The 16,920-nt window shown below is 36.9% G+C and overlaps 2 protein-coding genes across 3 annotated transcripts; one reads left to right on the forward strand and one right to left on the reverse strand.

Annotated features, from left to right (window-relative positions):
• Window positions 1–1,666: 1,666 nt before the first annotated feature.
• LOC125271910 (PSMC3 interacting protein) lies at window positions 1,667–5,836 on the forward strand. The gene is made up of 8 exons (XM_048196234.1): window positions 1,667–1,826; window positions 1,967–2,067; window positions 2,249–2,338; window positions 2,421–2,532; window positions 2,631–2,776; window positions 4,982–5,035; window positions 5,354–5,413; window positions 5,553–5,836. Exons 1-8 carry the CDS (start codon window positions 1,805–1,807, stop codon window positions 5,607–5,609), a joined length of 642 nt encoding a protein of 213 aa, XP_048052191.1. The 5' UTR covers window positions 1,667–1,804; the 3' UTR covers window positions 5,610–5,836.
• mlx (MAX dimerization protein MLX) lies at window positions 5,784–12,675 on the reverse strand. Of its 2 annotated transcripts, none has more exons than XM_048196214.1 (8): window positions 12,556–12,675; window positions 11,788–11,827; window positions 11,441–11,530; window positions 10,767–10,876; window positions 9,642–9,744; window positions 9,403–9,502; window positions 8,356–8,557; window positions 5,784–7,201 (listed from the first exon to the last, which is right to left on the reverse strand). In XM_048196214.1, the coding sequence occupies exons 1-8, from the start codon at window positions 12,595–12,597 to the stop codon at window positions 7,145–7,147; spliced, it is 744 nt and encodes a 247-aa protein (XP_048052171.1). In that variant the 5' UTR covers window positions 12,598–12,675; the 3' UTR covers window positions 5,784–7,144. The 2 variants fall into 2 exon arrangements, with proteins under 2 accessions (XP_048052171.1, XP_048052180.1); XM_048196223.1 differs by having other exon boundaries at window positions 11,788–11,824; window positions 12,556–12,666.
• Window positions 12,676–16,920: the final 4,245 nt, after the last annotated feature.

Genomic DNA, 16,920 nt, shown 5'->3' on the forward strand with positions numbered 1-16,920 from the left:
ATTAAATAAAACAAATATACAGTACTGTGCAAAAGTCTTAGGCCACCACCAGCTTTGTTTTAACAATGTCTTAATGACCATCCAAATATATTTTCTTGCTCTCTTTATTAAGACACAAACAGAAAATAAAGGAAATATGTACACAAAATATAAAATAACTTGGAACAAAATTGCTTCTTTAAGCAGAAATCAGTTTTTAGTGTGACCTCCTGGACTTCTTCCAGTTTATCAAAGAAGAAACTTTTCATCATATATTGAATTTGTTCTTGGCCTTCCAGTCCTAGGTTTAAGAGAGCCGGTTCCTGCTATTGCTCAAGTGTAAGCGGAGGACACTAAATACTTGCCACTTTGCCTATAGAAGCCTTTTTTTCTGATTTTTTTTTAATACTGCATACAAAGTTCCTGTATTTTCTGGTTATATTCTTATGGAGACTGAGAAATAATTGTATATGGTCATTATACCATTGCTAAAACAACATCTATTGGTGGCCACAGTACTGTATGTAATTAAAGGTGACAGAGAGGATTTTTTCGTCGACTGAGAATCCAAAGACTGTTACTGAGTTTTTGAAATGAGCGCATTCAAGGGAACGCCTCCCAAAACTCGTGCACGAGTATTGGAACACGAGTGTTTACCGTGTTAGTGGATTCATTATGTCGGACTCACCACAGGTAACTCATAATCTGCAGTTGTTACTCCTGTCTCCTGACAAAAACATTGCATGCGGCGCCTGTGGAGTGTGGAAAGTTACTGGAGCGCGCAGCCGCGCACATCTCTCACTAGGAACGTCATGGCAGTGATTGACAAGCCAGAGGGCCAATCTGCGCACGTCTCTCACAAGGAACGTCACAGCAGTGATTGACAAGCCAGAGGGCCAATTTGCGCACGTCTCTCACAAGGAACGTCACAGCAGTGATTGACAAGCCAGAGGGCCAATCGTTTACGCGATCATCTCGTAAACGGCTGATGTTTTTAAGGCCCTACCTCGTGCACAGATGATGTATATTAATATTATTCCTTTCAGTGCACCTAATAAATAGTCTTTTATCAGTTAGTAAAGACAGTTTCAAGTAATATTGCAAAAATGTATAAAACAAAACATCCTCTTTAGCACCTTTAAAATAAAGTAGCGAAAGAACATGGTTAATCAGCCCTGCTTTTACAGCAAATTATTTTTTGTACAAATTATAATCAAATAACTGTTATTTGTTACTTTTTATTTGTAATTCTGACAAATTGTTTTGTTTTAATTCATTTCTAAATATAAACAGCAGGGATTATTTGGAAAAAACTTGCATTAGATCATGTTTTACCCATATTATAAGCATTCTTGTAATGATTATCAAATCAGTCTGCCATTTTATAAAATCTTCAAAATCTTTTTTCTTGTATCCAATTCAGTGTTGTCTAAAAATCTACTAAAACAAACAAACAAAAGATGTAGAGGACTTACATTGGCAAGGATCAGTGAATACAATTTTCTATACATAAACCACTATTTTTCATAGTGACATAATGACAAAATGTTTTGGGTGTTTTCTTAGGTGATTTCTTAGATGAGCTAAACGTTGATGTATTTTTTTTTTATTTATTTAAAACATATCCATAGACAATATTTAATATTCAAAAGAAAATTCAGCACGTCACATACATACACTTTAGATTTACACAAATGGCGTCTGGGGTCTGACGTACGTGGCGTCATCATCGGTAGACCCACAATTCAACTTGGCGCGCGAAAGCTGGCTGAAGTAAACAACAGAAGAGTGCAGAGATCGTTGACATATCTAGACTGAATAAACAATGAGCAAAAAGGACAGTTCAGGTACGCGAAGCTTCTTTAACCTACACGAGTGAACGTTTTACGTCTTTATGTGGTTGAATGACACAGCACAACGAAGCTTTAAAATAATCATCTAGCACGTTATAACACATCAGATTTACATGTTTGTCTCACACACACAGGTGTCGCACAGATCCTCGCTTACCTTAATGAGAAAAACAGACCCTATAGTGCTCAGGATGTTTTTACCAACCTACAAAAGCAGTGTGGTCTGGGTAAAACGGTAAAAAGCAACATTTCAGATTAAACACTTGTTTTGTCCATTTTTGTTTTGATGACATCTGTCCAGCAGTTAAAAGCAACAGCAATATTAAAAGATATCTCAAGAGCTCTTTGTGGTGCAATTTGATTGAGTGTTGTTATGATGTTAAACGCCACTATTGTTTTTCATTGCACTTACACAGGCTGTGGTCAAAGCAATGGATCAGCTTGCCCAGGAGGGAAAGATTAAAGAGAAAGTCTATGGAAAGCAGAAGATCTACTTTGCAGATCAGGTCGGTGTGACTCCTCATATAATATAATTGGATGGAGTTTCACCCAGTGTTGGTTAATCGGCCTGACTCTCTGTCCCTTCAGTCTCAATTTGCGGATGTGAGCGATGCTGAACTTAAGAAGATGGACAGTCGTATCGTGGAGATCACCGCTGAAGTACAGACCATCTCTCAGACCTGCAGGCAGCTGGATACAGGTGTGCATGACAAGATGTGCTTCTGGGAAAAGATGTATTGTTTGAACTTGTGCACAGACTTCCAGTGTTTGATAAAAAGTTCATCTTTGTGCCCACAGAGCTGAAGGAGTTGAACAGCTCATTAACCACAGCAGAGATGAAGGCACAGATCCAGGAGCTGCAGGCAGAGTGTTCTGGGTACAGAGAGCGGCTGGATAAAATCAAGTCCTCTACAAACCACGTGACCCCGGAGGAGAGGGAGAAGGTTCGAAATCACTGCGTTCTTTAATGTCTGTTGATCTGTTTGATCGTCTTGGTTTGTCAAATTCACATTGCAGGATCTAGTCTGGGATCAACAGTAAGGATTTTGTCTGCTTGCCAGGTTAGACTAGTAGTACATATTTTTACTTGCCCTGCCAGTATTTTTTTTTTTTTTTTTTTACACTCACCTGATGCAAAAACTTGGGAAAATGAGATCCAGGCTGATGATAACGTTGATGAAAAATTATTTATTCATTACAATTAAATCTAGCCTCACACGCAAACTTTAATCTATAATGAAAATACTTAATAAAACCAAAAGGTAAAGTAACAATCAGAAAGTAATTAATAGTTAATGATAAAATTTGGAGTATTGTAAAATCCAGAGTATTGTATCTAATAGATGAAAATCAAACATTTGCAGATAAGAGAGAAGAAGCAGAAGCCCAGGAGAGCAAAAAGCTAAATTATTAACAACTCAGTCCATATTATACCATAAGCATACAAGGAAATTCCCAACCCACTCAAACTGATGTTTTTGTTAAAATGAAAAAGGTTAATTAAACCCATCACGTCGTCCACTGGTCCAGTGTCAAAAATAGTTGTTTTAACCCTTAGGGAATTTTGCAAATCTTGCACTATTAAATGTCAGCAGACAATAATTCTGAAAAACACCACTTCTGCAGTACTTGGCAGGCGTCCAATGTCTAACCACAAACGTGTCAGCGTGACCTGTCACACTGGAACACTTGAAGAACAATTGAACATAACATGCATACTCTTAAATATAAAATAAGAATAACCATAAGGGTACAATACTTGAAAATATGATAAGAATTAATATATATAAAGTAGAAATACATGAATATATGAAATCAAAAGTAAAACTGATAAATCATAAGCCATAAACGATTAACATAAATATTAATAAAAATGCATGAATATGAATATTGACCATTTTGGTCAATAATTAATATATATATTTAAAAAAAAATGAATACTTTTATTTAGCAAGGATTCGAATCAAAAGTGACAGAAAAGACATTTATAATGTTACTAAAGATTTCTATTTCAAATAAATGGTGTTCTTTTGAACTTCCTATTAATCAAACAATTTTGGAAAAAAAATTATCAGTTTGTGTAGTTATAACTGTTTTCAACCTTGATAATGTTTCTTGAGCTTTGCCATTATGAATAAACTGCATTTTAAAATATATTAAAATAGAGATTTTAAATCATATTTCACAATATTACTGTTTTACTGCATTTTTGATCAAATAAATGCAGCCTTATTAAGCATAAGATAATTCTTTCAAAAACATAAATCACATAATCCCAAACTTTTGAATGGTAGTTTGTATATTTTAATGCTAACTTGGCTTTTCAATAAAACCCCCTAACAATTCTGCAACAGTGTAACTCAATGACAGATATAAATCCATAAACACACTTTTGCTGGAAAGCTGTGACGTATGGTGGAAAACATTTTCAAAAGCTATTATTTGTGAATCCAATTTAAAATTATTGACTGTCCACATCATGTATCGCAACCATTCAGATCCGATTTTTGTGTCTCATGACGCTCATTTTCTGGAATGTCTGCATTGGTTTCAATGGCTATGACGTTTTGAAATGTTTGAATAGGATTTCAAACCACATATGAATGTAGCTTGAAATGCAATTTGTAACAATTGCATTTCATTTGATTTTTTTTTTTTTTTTTCGTTCACACTTGCTAAATCTGATCAGATTTCAATCGCATATTTTCCCAAATCAGATTTGAGCTGACAGTCTGACCGTAGCCAGTCTCACAATTTTGACATCTTTAAGTAGTTACATGACATGACCTTAGTGACATTTAAATCAGCTGATATTACAACAATATTCAATACATGAGAGAAAGCCTAGTGTTAACATTTGCCAGCCTTATACATGAACACAAAATGTAGTGTTGAATCGGTACAAATGACATTTCTATCCACCAACCTGAATCTCTCCCACACTGGCCCCAGCCATCCTTATTGTTGTGTTCTGCCCATTAAATAGTTTTTTGTAAGTAATGCAAAAAGACAAATTTAGAGCCTTCTAGCGTCCCTGGAATATGTTTGATTCATTAGGTGAAATGTATACAGATAATGTTGCTGTCTTGGGGCAGTCAACAATATATTTTATGCTTATGTTGCTGACAAATGAATTTCTTGCCCCTCAGGTTTACAAGGAGAGAGAGACTTATGTGAAAGAGTGGAGGAAGAGAAAGAGAATGGTAATGATCCATAAAAGCACCCATTTACAACTTCAAATTCTGCCCAGGAGACAAATTGTCAGCTAATTTTTAATGACACCAACGTAAGGCATGCATTTATGAAAGTGCATTAATTTCTAATTTATTTTTGTTGTCAACACCATAGTTCATTAATGTACAAATTGAAACTGCATACTGTGGTCTCAACTGTCTTAACAAATACCTGTGATAGTGCTATATAACTTAAACTATACAGATATTTACCTTGAAAGGCTCTTGTACCATGATATGAAACTCCAAGCATAGCTTTTAAGTATTTTTTGTCTCTTTACCTACTAGGTTTCTGATATGGTTGGAGCTATTTTGGAGGGGTATCCAAAAAGCAAGAAACAGTTTCTGGTGAGTCATTCCCTTAGAATATTCTGTGTATTGTTTTACTGCCAAATGAAAAACATTAGATCTCTGTCAGTGTTATTTTTTTTTATAAGTCTTCTTTTACAAGTCTTCCCTTTTATCTTGTGTATGTGTTTGAAATCAGGAGGAGGCTGGAATTGAAACAGATGAGGACCATAAAGTGACAATACCCAACATCTGATGGAGGCAACTGATTAAATCCAGATGCCGCAGATATCGTTGCTGGGACACCAGACTTTTGGAAAGGTTGGAAAGTAACATAGAGGATTCTGTGATACCAAGAGAACTGTTTTGTTAGAAACCAATCCTATTTATAAAAGTTATGTTGTAAAAGAAAGAACCTACAAGCTGTAAATAAGTTTGAATATTGTTTATTTTTCAATTAAAAAGTATACCGATACAAAAATATTTCAACCAGATTCTCTTGCTGAAGTCAGAAATGCAGAAGCACAGAGTCTAGTATAGTAGTTCAGCACGACGTAGCCTCGTTTTCATGAGCTAGCATTCGCTTCACTGTATGGCTTAACTTGTGAAGACGTCCCTTATTCCAGCACAGGTCAAACAGCTGATTGTACAATCTGTTATTTAAAAAAGATCTTGATACATAAAAATCTGTGTCCTGAGTAGACTTTGATTCTAATTTTCATTATGCCTAAATTAACATTCATTAAAACACAAATAAAAATTGGGCGGTCACACCATGTGAAGTCGCTACCACGCACGGATGCGACTGTGTCTTCAAGGATAGCTTATGCAGCAAAAAACTTACTGATCACAAGAGCTCAAACCATTAACATAAATGTAGAATAAAACACTGGACATTACTGCGCTACACAGAGCTGAATAAAAATGTACATAAAATGACAATAAGAGGCTTCTCTTCCATTATTTGTGCGTAGACACTGCAATCTTTGGTCACAGCATCCCAAGGACACAGTGGCTTAAAAGAGGAACAAAGATGGCTCAGCCTTGCCTAACTTTAAATATATTAAAGCATGCGGGACAGCTGTTTTTGGACGTAAAAACCAACTGACAGTGATGCATCACAGTGTAACTAGGCCTCTCAGTTCCCCTTTCCAGCACTAAGCTGTTTGCAAAGGTGAAAATGTAGTTGTGCTTTGGAAAATGAGGTAAAGATGATAACTGAATGCAACACACCAAGCTTAATCATTCAAAGTCAAATGCAGCAAACTGAGACATTTCACACCTCGGTATGTGTTTCGTGAAGCTGTTGGACAGATGGGTGTTCCTCTTATTTGTGATTGTAAGGTTGCTAGTGTATCTCAGCATCACAACTGCAAACTTGTGAAAATATGAATACTGATGAAACCAACAGATATGATTAAACTTTAGGACTGAGGTGTGTTTAACAACAACCAAACAGAACTTATATTGTTTAAATTCTTAAACCAGGTGAAGGTGTATGAGGAAACAGAATACACAATATGCAGTAACAAACATGTTTTTCCTCTTACCTTCCAAATTACTAGTTATACATTTTTTTTTTTTCATTTCCACACTTGTTGATTGGAATCACTGCTATAAACACTTCTTCATATCAGTCAATACTTGAGCAAGCGCTACTTCATCTCTTCAGAGTTCTTGAACGCACCCCAGTCCATTAGTGTGCTGCACAGTGTGTGTGTGTGTGTGATAGAGACTGTCCCTGTGTTCTTGAATGAGATATTAGCCTGAGAGACAGACAGATGGACAACTTCAGTACAGCTGACCATTCACCTGCTGCAGCACAGTCACCACATACTCTCTCAGCGTCTGTCAACAATACAGAAAAACATGGTCAGTGTGGGAGTTTTCAATGTTTATCTAAACTCGTGCCGTTGATTGACAGAAAAACGGAGGCTATCTGATCATAAAAATAGCAAGTGTAAATGTCCTTTAAGACAGTTGTTCTCAACCAGAGGGCCTCAGCAAATTTCTAAAGGAACCTCAAGGTGACTGATTTGAAATGAGAGATTTAAAGGGTTAGTTCAAACAAAAAATGAAATTGTCATTAATTACTCACCCTCATGTCGTTCCATATCCGTAAGACCTTTTGTTCATCTTCGGAACACAAATTAAGATAATGAAATATGAGAGCTTTCTGTTCCTCCATAGAGATCAAACACAACTACCACTTTCGATGTCCAGAAAGGTGCTTTGTTTGCACAAAAAAAAACAGAATTTACCATTTTAGTTAAGAAAATATTTAGATGCAATGCACGTTAATGAGAAAATAAAGGCCTTCTGAAGCGATGCGAAAAATCCATATTTATCAAGTTATTAAGTAAAATTTCTAGCTTCCGCCAGATCGCCTTCTGTATTCAACTTCCAAAGAAAGTGTAAACTGACGTCGCGTCAGTTAAGTTTTTTCCGTAAGTTGAATAGGGAAGGCGTAGGATGTAGCATAAGATTTTTGAACTGCGAAAGTTTTACACTTTTTTTCGTAAGTTGAATACGGAAAGCAGTCTGGCAGAAGCTAGATATTTTACTTAATATCTTGTTAAATATGGATTTTTTTTACACAAACGCATCGCTTCGTTTCAGAAGGCCTTTATTAACCCCTCGGAGCCATGTGGCGTACACGTTTATGTTGGATGGATGTGGATGGAGACACTTTCTTTAGCTCATATTCGTTGATCCTCGCTCACTGCCATTATAAAGCTTGGATGCATCAGGATATTTATTAATATAACTCTGATTGTGTTCATCAGAAGGAAGAAAGTCATATACACCTAGGATGCCTTGAGGGTGAGTAAATCTTGGGGTAATTTTCATTTGAAAGTGAACTAACCCTTTAATCCTTATCCAGTAAATCAAAACCACAGGAAAAGTCATGGGGCCTTTGAAAATGATTATGGACAAAAGCAGGCCTTGAAGTCAAATGTTGAGAACCCCTGCTTAAACGTGAGCGTGCGTACGTGTGCTACCTGTGGCTTGCAGTGTTCCTCAATCCAGCTGAAGACGCAGGCAGAGAGCTCCTGAAAACTGCTGACTGACACTGAGGCACTGAAGGACTGGAATAGAGAGTCCATGATGCTCTGAAACACGCTGAACTTCACCTGATCTGAAACCTGCTCGCTGCCCTGCTGAGGGTTATTTTGATGAGCCTTCACAATGTGCTCGTAGTTCCTGAAACAAACCACACACAGAGTCAATTGGGCTGCATGTTTCAAATGACCCAATTCTGATTTTTATGTGGCACAGGTCAGAAATGACCCACGAATATGTAAGTAGGAAAAAAAGCACATGGATTCCAATATTCTCAGATCGGTTTCAGGCATAATTTATATGTGGAAATAAACTGACATGAATTGGAAATTGGCATTTGCCACATAAGCGGACAGATCGGTTATTCCCGTCAATGCGAGTCGCACGTCATTGAAAAAGCAAAGGTGGCGAAGGACGTCAAATCAGACACCAACTGTGATCACATGACTCTTTTCAATGGTGCAACCCAGTGGAGACATGCTGAAGTTTTATGTTTTTTAGCCTTTGGGGCGAACTTTAAATATGGTGCAGAAAGCAAAAGCTTGCATTATCATCTTGCCTGTGTCCATTGCAAATCACGCCATCTTTACTTCCTTATTGACCCTAGCTTTTCCAGATCAGTACATATACCTTGGGTTGTTTCGACAAGTGTATATTGTAAATGCAGATATTGGATATGGGTCACTTTTAAAAGGTGATGCAAGCTGGTTGTCAGAAAAAAAAAAACTGATATAGTCAAAAAAATAGAATTGGGCATCAAGACCTGCATTGTAAATGTGGCCTTAGAGGTCACATTTGTATGTAAAGACTTCTCCCTCCCTTAAAGGTCTTAAAGGTTGTTATCTTTCTTGGCAGAAGAGTGACAGTGTCAGATAAAGCCCTCTGAAACCCCAAAACAGCTCTGCAGGAGAATAAGTGGAACTATATTTGTCTGCTTAAGCAGCTAAAAATGTTTCCGGCCCCCCTTTGAATAACCAACCACTCACGTTTTCATAATTTTCAGTGCCATCACCTCCTTCCTAAGTGTGGAAACATCCTCTTCCTGCTTCTTCTTTTCTTTGTGGAGAAACTGAATGTAGTCGATTGCTGCAAAGACACACACACACACACACACACACACACACACACACACACGCGCGCAAACAAACAAGAGTTGCTGAGCTTTTCCATTCCAGACTAAAGGACATGTTCCAAGGAAATATAAATAGGTAATGCAGGTTCTCACTCTTCTGAAGGACTGTAGCTTTGCTGATCTTTTGTGTGGCCATGGCAAAGTCAGACTGCTGCTGGCATGTAGGCACTATAGACTGCAGGTCATCATAGCCTTTCTGTGGGATAGAGATCCATACAGACACTTTTGAGTGATGAGCTGAATGTGTGAAGCATGTGCACATGCCATGTGTACTTTTATACATGGGCAGCTCATGATACAGTGTTTTGAGTGGCTCGGTTTACAGTATCTCTGCATCTGCTCTGAGATTGGGTCTCTTATATCGGTACATTTGGGAAAGCAACAAATTTGTTATGAGAAGTGCTTATAAACTGTCTGTTTACAACAAAATAGAAGGGCTGCCTGTGGTTTTCCACCAAAATAACATCTTGGTCATTTAATGTTTGAAAATTAAGACCATAAAAATTAGTACTGTAATTTTACAAATTTTCTTAAAAATTAAGTGAAATATTACAATGGTAACCTTTTGTTTGATATTTTTATTTAGTGTTAATAATACTACTAATAATCATTATTATAAACAAAGCCCACAAAATTGCATTCAGTTTTCATCAGTAATATCGCAATCTGATTTTGTCCCCACTGAGAGCTGAGAATAAATTCATTATTTATATTTGGCAAAATGGTTTTCTTACCCTTTTAGACTTGGTGCTATTTCTTAATCTACAAAGTAAAAGTAAAATCAATACAGTTACATCATGTCTTGTGCGAAGTTTTAAGACATGTCAAGTTAAACAAACTGTACTTTAACTTTTAAAAAACGCATCTCAAGGCACTCTTGCATTTAATTGCATCAGATTTGCTCTTTGTCCTGTTTTTAAACACAACAACGTGTCCTGTTTGCCCTCTCTAAACAGATTTATGAGCACGGTTGCTGCCCTGAACTGAAAGTCAGTGTGTACGGCTGCTATCAGACAAGCTACTGAAACACAAGACCATCCAAAGCAATATTAAAAATGAAATGTTTTGACGTTTGAATACAGTCAAGTTAAGTAATTATTGTGCTTTTTATGATTGATCATTGCTGTCACTTGGGTTCCCTTGGCATCTATATTATGAAACCAGAAAAGATTGTGCTTATGTCGGCTACTATATATCCATGCTCTTTCATGGTCTTACCTTGATGGCATCCCTGCGTTTCTGCTCTGCCTGTGTGTGTGCCTGTCTCCTCCGGTCTTTATACGACTCCTTATAGGGCGTCTCATGTCTGTTGTCACTGTCTTCATCATCTAAACCAAAGGGAAGAAGAACCATCTGTTAGCTACCAGTGGTCATGATTTATTATATTTTATCTCTCTTTAAAGTATCGACACATCTTTTTTTCTGTATTATGACGTACATCCAAGTGTAATGGATAATTGAAAAAAGAAAAACTATAGGACGGTTGATTGGATTGGAAGCGTTGAACTCGAAATTATTAGGACCCTGATAGCAACATAGTGACGGCACAGATCCGGCCCACATCTGGTCCGCGTATAAACCACATGTACCAGATGAGGGCCGGATCTGGGCCAGACTATGTTGCTGTCTGGGGAAGTCCGGCATACATCAACAGAAATAAGATACAGTTACAATATTTATAAAAATTACAAGGTCAAAAAATGAAAGCATAATGAAACGTATGAATGGATGAATCGAAATTGAAAAATGCATTTCGAAAAAAGATGAATTTCGATTTCTTGCCAACTTTAACAGTGGCAAACCATCCAGAAAAGGGGAAAAAATGGCCATTTTACAGCAAAGGGTATTTATCAATGTTGATATTAGATGATTGAGATTAGTAGTATCATCACCTGTGTTTGGTACTGAAGAGGCACTTGTGGATCCAATGCTGTTGGCTCTTGACACCTGAGTTCCTTTGCAAGCATTATCAGCAAAGAAACCTAAAGATATATAAATAAGTGCAAATATATAAACTAGTGGTACTCTTTGGTTACTACAATATTTGACAGCACAAACCAAGTAGTTTCAGATTGTCAAGTCCAGCCCATGAGGTAATTATGTTTTATGATTTTATAACCTTCATCTAACCTACTCTGAAGTCTATCCCTCATCTTGGCATATAAGCTGGAGAAAAAACACAGTGTAAGCCTGACTGTGTAGTTAAGACTCGGTAATAATTTATAGCTCAGGTACTCACTGTGGTCGAAGCCGTTGTCGCTGAAGCCGCCATCCGTCTGCTGAGACATAGTGACAGGTGATGTAGAAAGACAAACAGAAGAGTCAAAACCAAACTAAACATCCAGAGACCAGCCAAATGATGATCACATATGCAAACAGAGCCTGACCTGTCCTGCCTTACCTTTATCTGGGACACCTCTAACTTCCAACTGTGAGGTGTCCTAAATAAACCCCTTTAAAATATAATGTCTCTCCAAGCTGTCAGATTGAGCAATCACTGTCATATTGTCAAGCTGTCATTACAGCTTGTGGAAAAGAGGGCATATTTTATTCGTTGCGCATGAATATGCGGCAGGAACTCAAGAGAATAAATATAGTGAGGAACAAAAGAGAACCCGAGTTTCTAGTGAGGCAGTTAAATGCGTTTTGAAACAGTCAATGTAGCCAACAAGCAAGTTAGCTTAGCGGACTCAACTCAACTAAAACATCTGCTACACAGCTTCCACTCTAACGTTAACAACATAAATGGTTCGTTTACGCGCAGAAACGTTTTCGGCCTCGTTTCAGCAGTGATTTGTTGTCTAAATCACCGCTATACTCTACGTTTAAAGGATATGTGGGAAGCTGTAATTGTTCTTTTGACATGCTTAACTTTACGGCTAGCCAGCTGAGCTAGAAAGTGAAACCAACCCTCCACAGATGAACAGAAACACACGTTACTAAGTCGTTTTGGATGGAAACGGCTGTTTAAAATCAAGACGATCTTTATTTGAATAGTTTTGCTTACTTTTAGCCAGGGATCCTCCGGCGACGCGCTGTTTTCCGTCATTTTGGAATAAACAATGACGGGATATTACGACGTGTGCCCCCTAGTGGCCATTATCTGATCCTCATTCTAGAGACTCATCCTCCACTCTGTCCATCTCTCTTAAACCCACTTTTCCTTGTGACTTCCGATAAACATGAGAGGTTCATTGTTAATTCAACGGAAATGATTATTAGTTCATTTACTCTTTAATATACCGCACAGTCTATGTAGCTATTTATCTCGCCCATACCTTACATTGATCCATCTCCTGGGACCCAGGAATATACTTTTGTCCTCTGTAGTGGACATTATATTTTAGTGATTTTCTCTGAGATCATACATGTCACAGTTTTAAATCTGGATGTCCTGTAAAGAGCACTTCCAGGGCTTTGCAGAGAAAACAATTTTTAGAGGTTTCCCTATGACAACAACAACTCCTTTGTCTTTAAAGGGTTAGTTCACCCAAAAATGAAAATAATGTCATTAATTACTCACCCTCATGCCGTTTCACACCCCCGTAAGACCTTCATTCATCTTCAGAACACAAATTAAGATATTTTTGTTGAAATCCGATGGCTCCGTGAGGCCTGCATAGGGAGCAATGACATTTCCTCTCTCAAGATCCATTAATGTACTAAAAACATATTTAAATCAGTTCATGTGAGTACAGTGGTTCAATATTAATATTATAAAGCGATGAGAATATTTTTGGTGAGCCAAAAAAAATAAAATAATAATGACTTATTTAGTGATGGCCGATTTCAAAACACTGCTTCAGGAAGCATTGGAGCATAATGAATCAGTGTATCGAATCATGATTCAGATCGCGTGTCAAACCACCAAACTGCTGAAATCATGTGACTTTGGCGCTCCAAACCGCTGATTCGTTATGCTGATTCATTATGTTCTGAATCTTCCTGAAGCAGTGTTTTGAAATCGGCCATCACTAGTCGTTATTTTTTTTTTTTTGGCGCGCCAAAAATATTCTTGTCGCTTTATAATATTAATATTGAACCACTGTACTCACATGAACTGATTTAAATATGTTTTTAGTATCCAGTGATTAATGGATCTTGAGAGAGGAAGTGTCATTGCTGTGAATGCAGGCCTCACGGAGCCATTGGATTTCAACAAAAATATCTCAATTTGCGTTCCGAAGATTAACGAAGGTGTGGAACGGCATGAGCGTGAGAAATGAATGACATTATTTTCATTTTTGGTTGAACTAACCCTTTAAATATGATTGAAAATGAAAATTAGCACTCTTATGGAAATATGATAATATTTTGTAATTATCATTTAAATCTGAGTAATTTTCAAATTGTTTGTTATGAATCGACATCTCAGGAAAATGTTATGGAGTTTATAATCAAAATATGACTTTATCAGGCATTTTATGAGACACAACAAGTGAATAGGGAAAGAAATTATATATCAATATTCCTATTAATTATTAGATATTATTATGAAAATGTTGCCAATTATTACTCCCATTATTACACCTCTTTTTTCATTACATGTTGCTCCAAGAACACATTAAAATGCAAATTAGACACAATGTATAGATGCATTGTATTGAATAGAAAAACTCATGTATGACTATTTTACCCACATACTGCATAAAGTAAAATGGTATATCAATTAATTCCATTATATCTTCATTATATCATTTTTATATCATTATATAATATCATTTCATTATATCATCTTTATACAAAGTTTGGTTAAAAACAATCCTGAAGCCTCAAAATTGATTGGTGATTAAAAAAAAAAAAAAAAAAAATCCCATTGTTTTTGCCTATACATGTAATTTCATGTAATTTATTTTTTTTAAACAACTTAGTCCTGGTGTCCACCACAGAGGATAAAGCATAACATATGAATAAAATATAATGTTATTTTTTCATTTGTTTCTTATGCTCTAAACAATATAATGACGTGAAAAAAAAATAATAATAATTTTTTCTGGGTCTCAGGAGGATATGTAAAGATGAACGCCAGTGTGTGTTGTTCAGTCATTCCACGTGGTGGTGCTCTAAGAGAGTGAATCAAACTGAGTGTTAAAGAATATGTTTGTGTGACATGATAATGTGAGGATAGACAGTGTTGGAAATCTCAGAAGCGAAGACCAGGAGACTTGGATGTATCTTCAGCAGGATTCTTTATTGAGAACACGTGCTGTCGGTAGCTGCAGTCATCAAGTCTAACTAAGGCAGTGTACATTGAAGTTTATATACATTTTAGGGGGCAGTGCTTAGGGATAGAGACAAACAGGGCCGGGTCTAGGGGGGGGCTAGGGGGGGCATTGCCCCCCAGAATTTCCTTGTGCCCCCCCAAAAATGTGCAGCCAACAATAAAAATGAATAAGCCTACATAAACATAAAAAACGTCTTATCTATTGAATAAGGATCGGCCACTTTAATCACAGAAAAAAAGTGAATATTATGCTTATAATGATATTTAATCTCACAAAAATGGACTTAAAATCCAAAAACATGCGAACTGGGAAGTAACGAACATTAATCAGAAAACACGTCGAAAACAAGTGTACACCTAATCTTCAAGCAAGTAGCCTAAAAAAAATATCACAATGAGGATCACATCTGCATCAGCCGAACATATTTTCTGCATGCTGAGATAGCTGTCAGCGAACATTTCCTCAGTAATTTCGTTAACAATGAATAATTTGAACATTATATCCAGGGGCGGTGCTAGGGGTGGGCTAAGGGGGCTGGAACCCCAAATGTTTTTCCAAAAGCCCTGAATCTTTCAGGTTTGAGGTTTCTGTGCTGCGTGTTTTAAAGAGAAGTGTGCATCCGAAAATACAATGTAGACTGAGACTCTATATCACAACTAAAAAGATGTTTGAGCCCTCTTTCATGACCAGGTACAAGTCAATGCTGTTTCTTTGTTCCATTTGCACTCTATACATGGGTTGAAGCTCTCAGTTTTGAGCTTCCAAAGTGCACCAGACTGATGCATTTAACCTTAAAATACACAAACATTTCTTACCGGGGGGGCATGCCCCTGGACCCCCCTAGATGATGGTATATAATGTACATTTTATGAACTTTAACCAAGAATACTACAAAAAACGCTCCTTTCATGTCAGTAAATTAAAATGTCATTGGACAAATATAGATTTCGGTTAAGCCCCGAATGTATACAATGTCTGGCTCCGCCCCTTATTATGTCCATAAATAATTCACATGGCCTACATAGCCAGTACAAATTAGGCTATAGCCTATAATTTGTTAGCCACAAGACGATTCTTGATGAATCAAAAAAACAAAAAGTTAGCTATGAATATTAGCCTAGAAAATGCTGCCCTACCAAAATTTGTGATTGCCCCCCCAGTCCAGCAAGCCTAGTACCGGGCCTGGAGACAAAGCACCAGATAGACGACCTTAAAGCATGCAAATTAAGTGTTCAGGTATAGGAACCTGCCTCAGACTCTAGAGTGTCGCAAGTCCTAATCCAATCAGCATACCTATTCAAAGAGAGGGAGAGGGGCCCATTAATGACAAAAGGTGAGAATCTCAGTAATCACTCATTAGACGTACAATAAAGAGAACAGGAACTGGCCGAAAACTCTTGCTGGAAACTTTGCTAAACAGAATCATTCATCTGATGTCGTCATCTTTACCTTAAAATGCTAAATACAATGTACTTCACCTTAGTATTTCATGTGAGGTTATGTCAGGATGTAGGATCCGCAGATCTTAAACAGATTCTTAAATTTGTAATCCCACAATAAGTACACTGTAAAAAAAAAAAAAAACAGAAACTGACAGAAAATTACCAGGACATCCAGTAATTTTACGGACATCTCCGTTAACCCTAAAACAGCACAATGAGTCAAAATTCAATCAAATTAGTACATTGTGCCCTATTTTTTTTTTTTAGAGTGTAGATAGAGATAGACAGTTGATGGACCCCATTGACTTCCATAGTATGGGAAAAAAAAAAAAATATGGAAGTCATAGTTGTCACTGTTTTGCCTGTGTTCTAGTTCATCATTAGTTGTCACAGTTTCTGATTAGTCCTCACCTGTTCCTGTTTCATTAATGATCTTTCCTTGTGTATTCAAGCCCTCAGTTTTCCTCAGTTCATTGTCTCACATTAACGTTGTTTGAAATTTGTGTGTTCTCACTCTTTAATAAATATTGAGTTTATTCATTCATTCTGTGTCATGTGTCATCTTTCTAGTATTATCTACACAGATCACCGTGACAAACATGCAGTAGTCGGATAGATAATACACACAAGAGTATATAATGTGATATGTGTCAGGTCATCTTATTTTTCAAATACAAACAGAATTTAAACTGACACACCCAATGC

Source organism: Megalobrama amblycephala, linkage group LG1 (genome assembly GCF_018812025.1).
Source record: "Megalobrama amblycephala isolate DHTTF-2021 linkage group LG1, ASM1881202v1, whole genome shotgun sequence".
Taxonomy (NCBI): Eukaryota; Metazoa; Chordata; class Actinopteri; order Cypriniformes; family Xenocyprididae; genus Megalobrama; species Megalobrama amblycephala.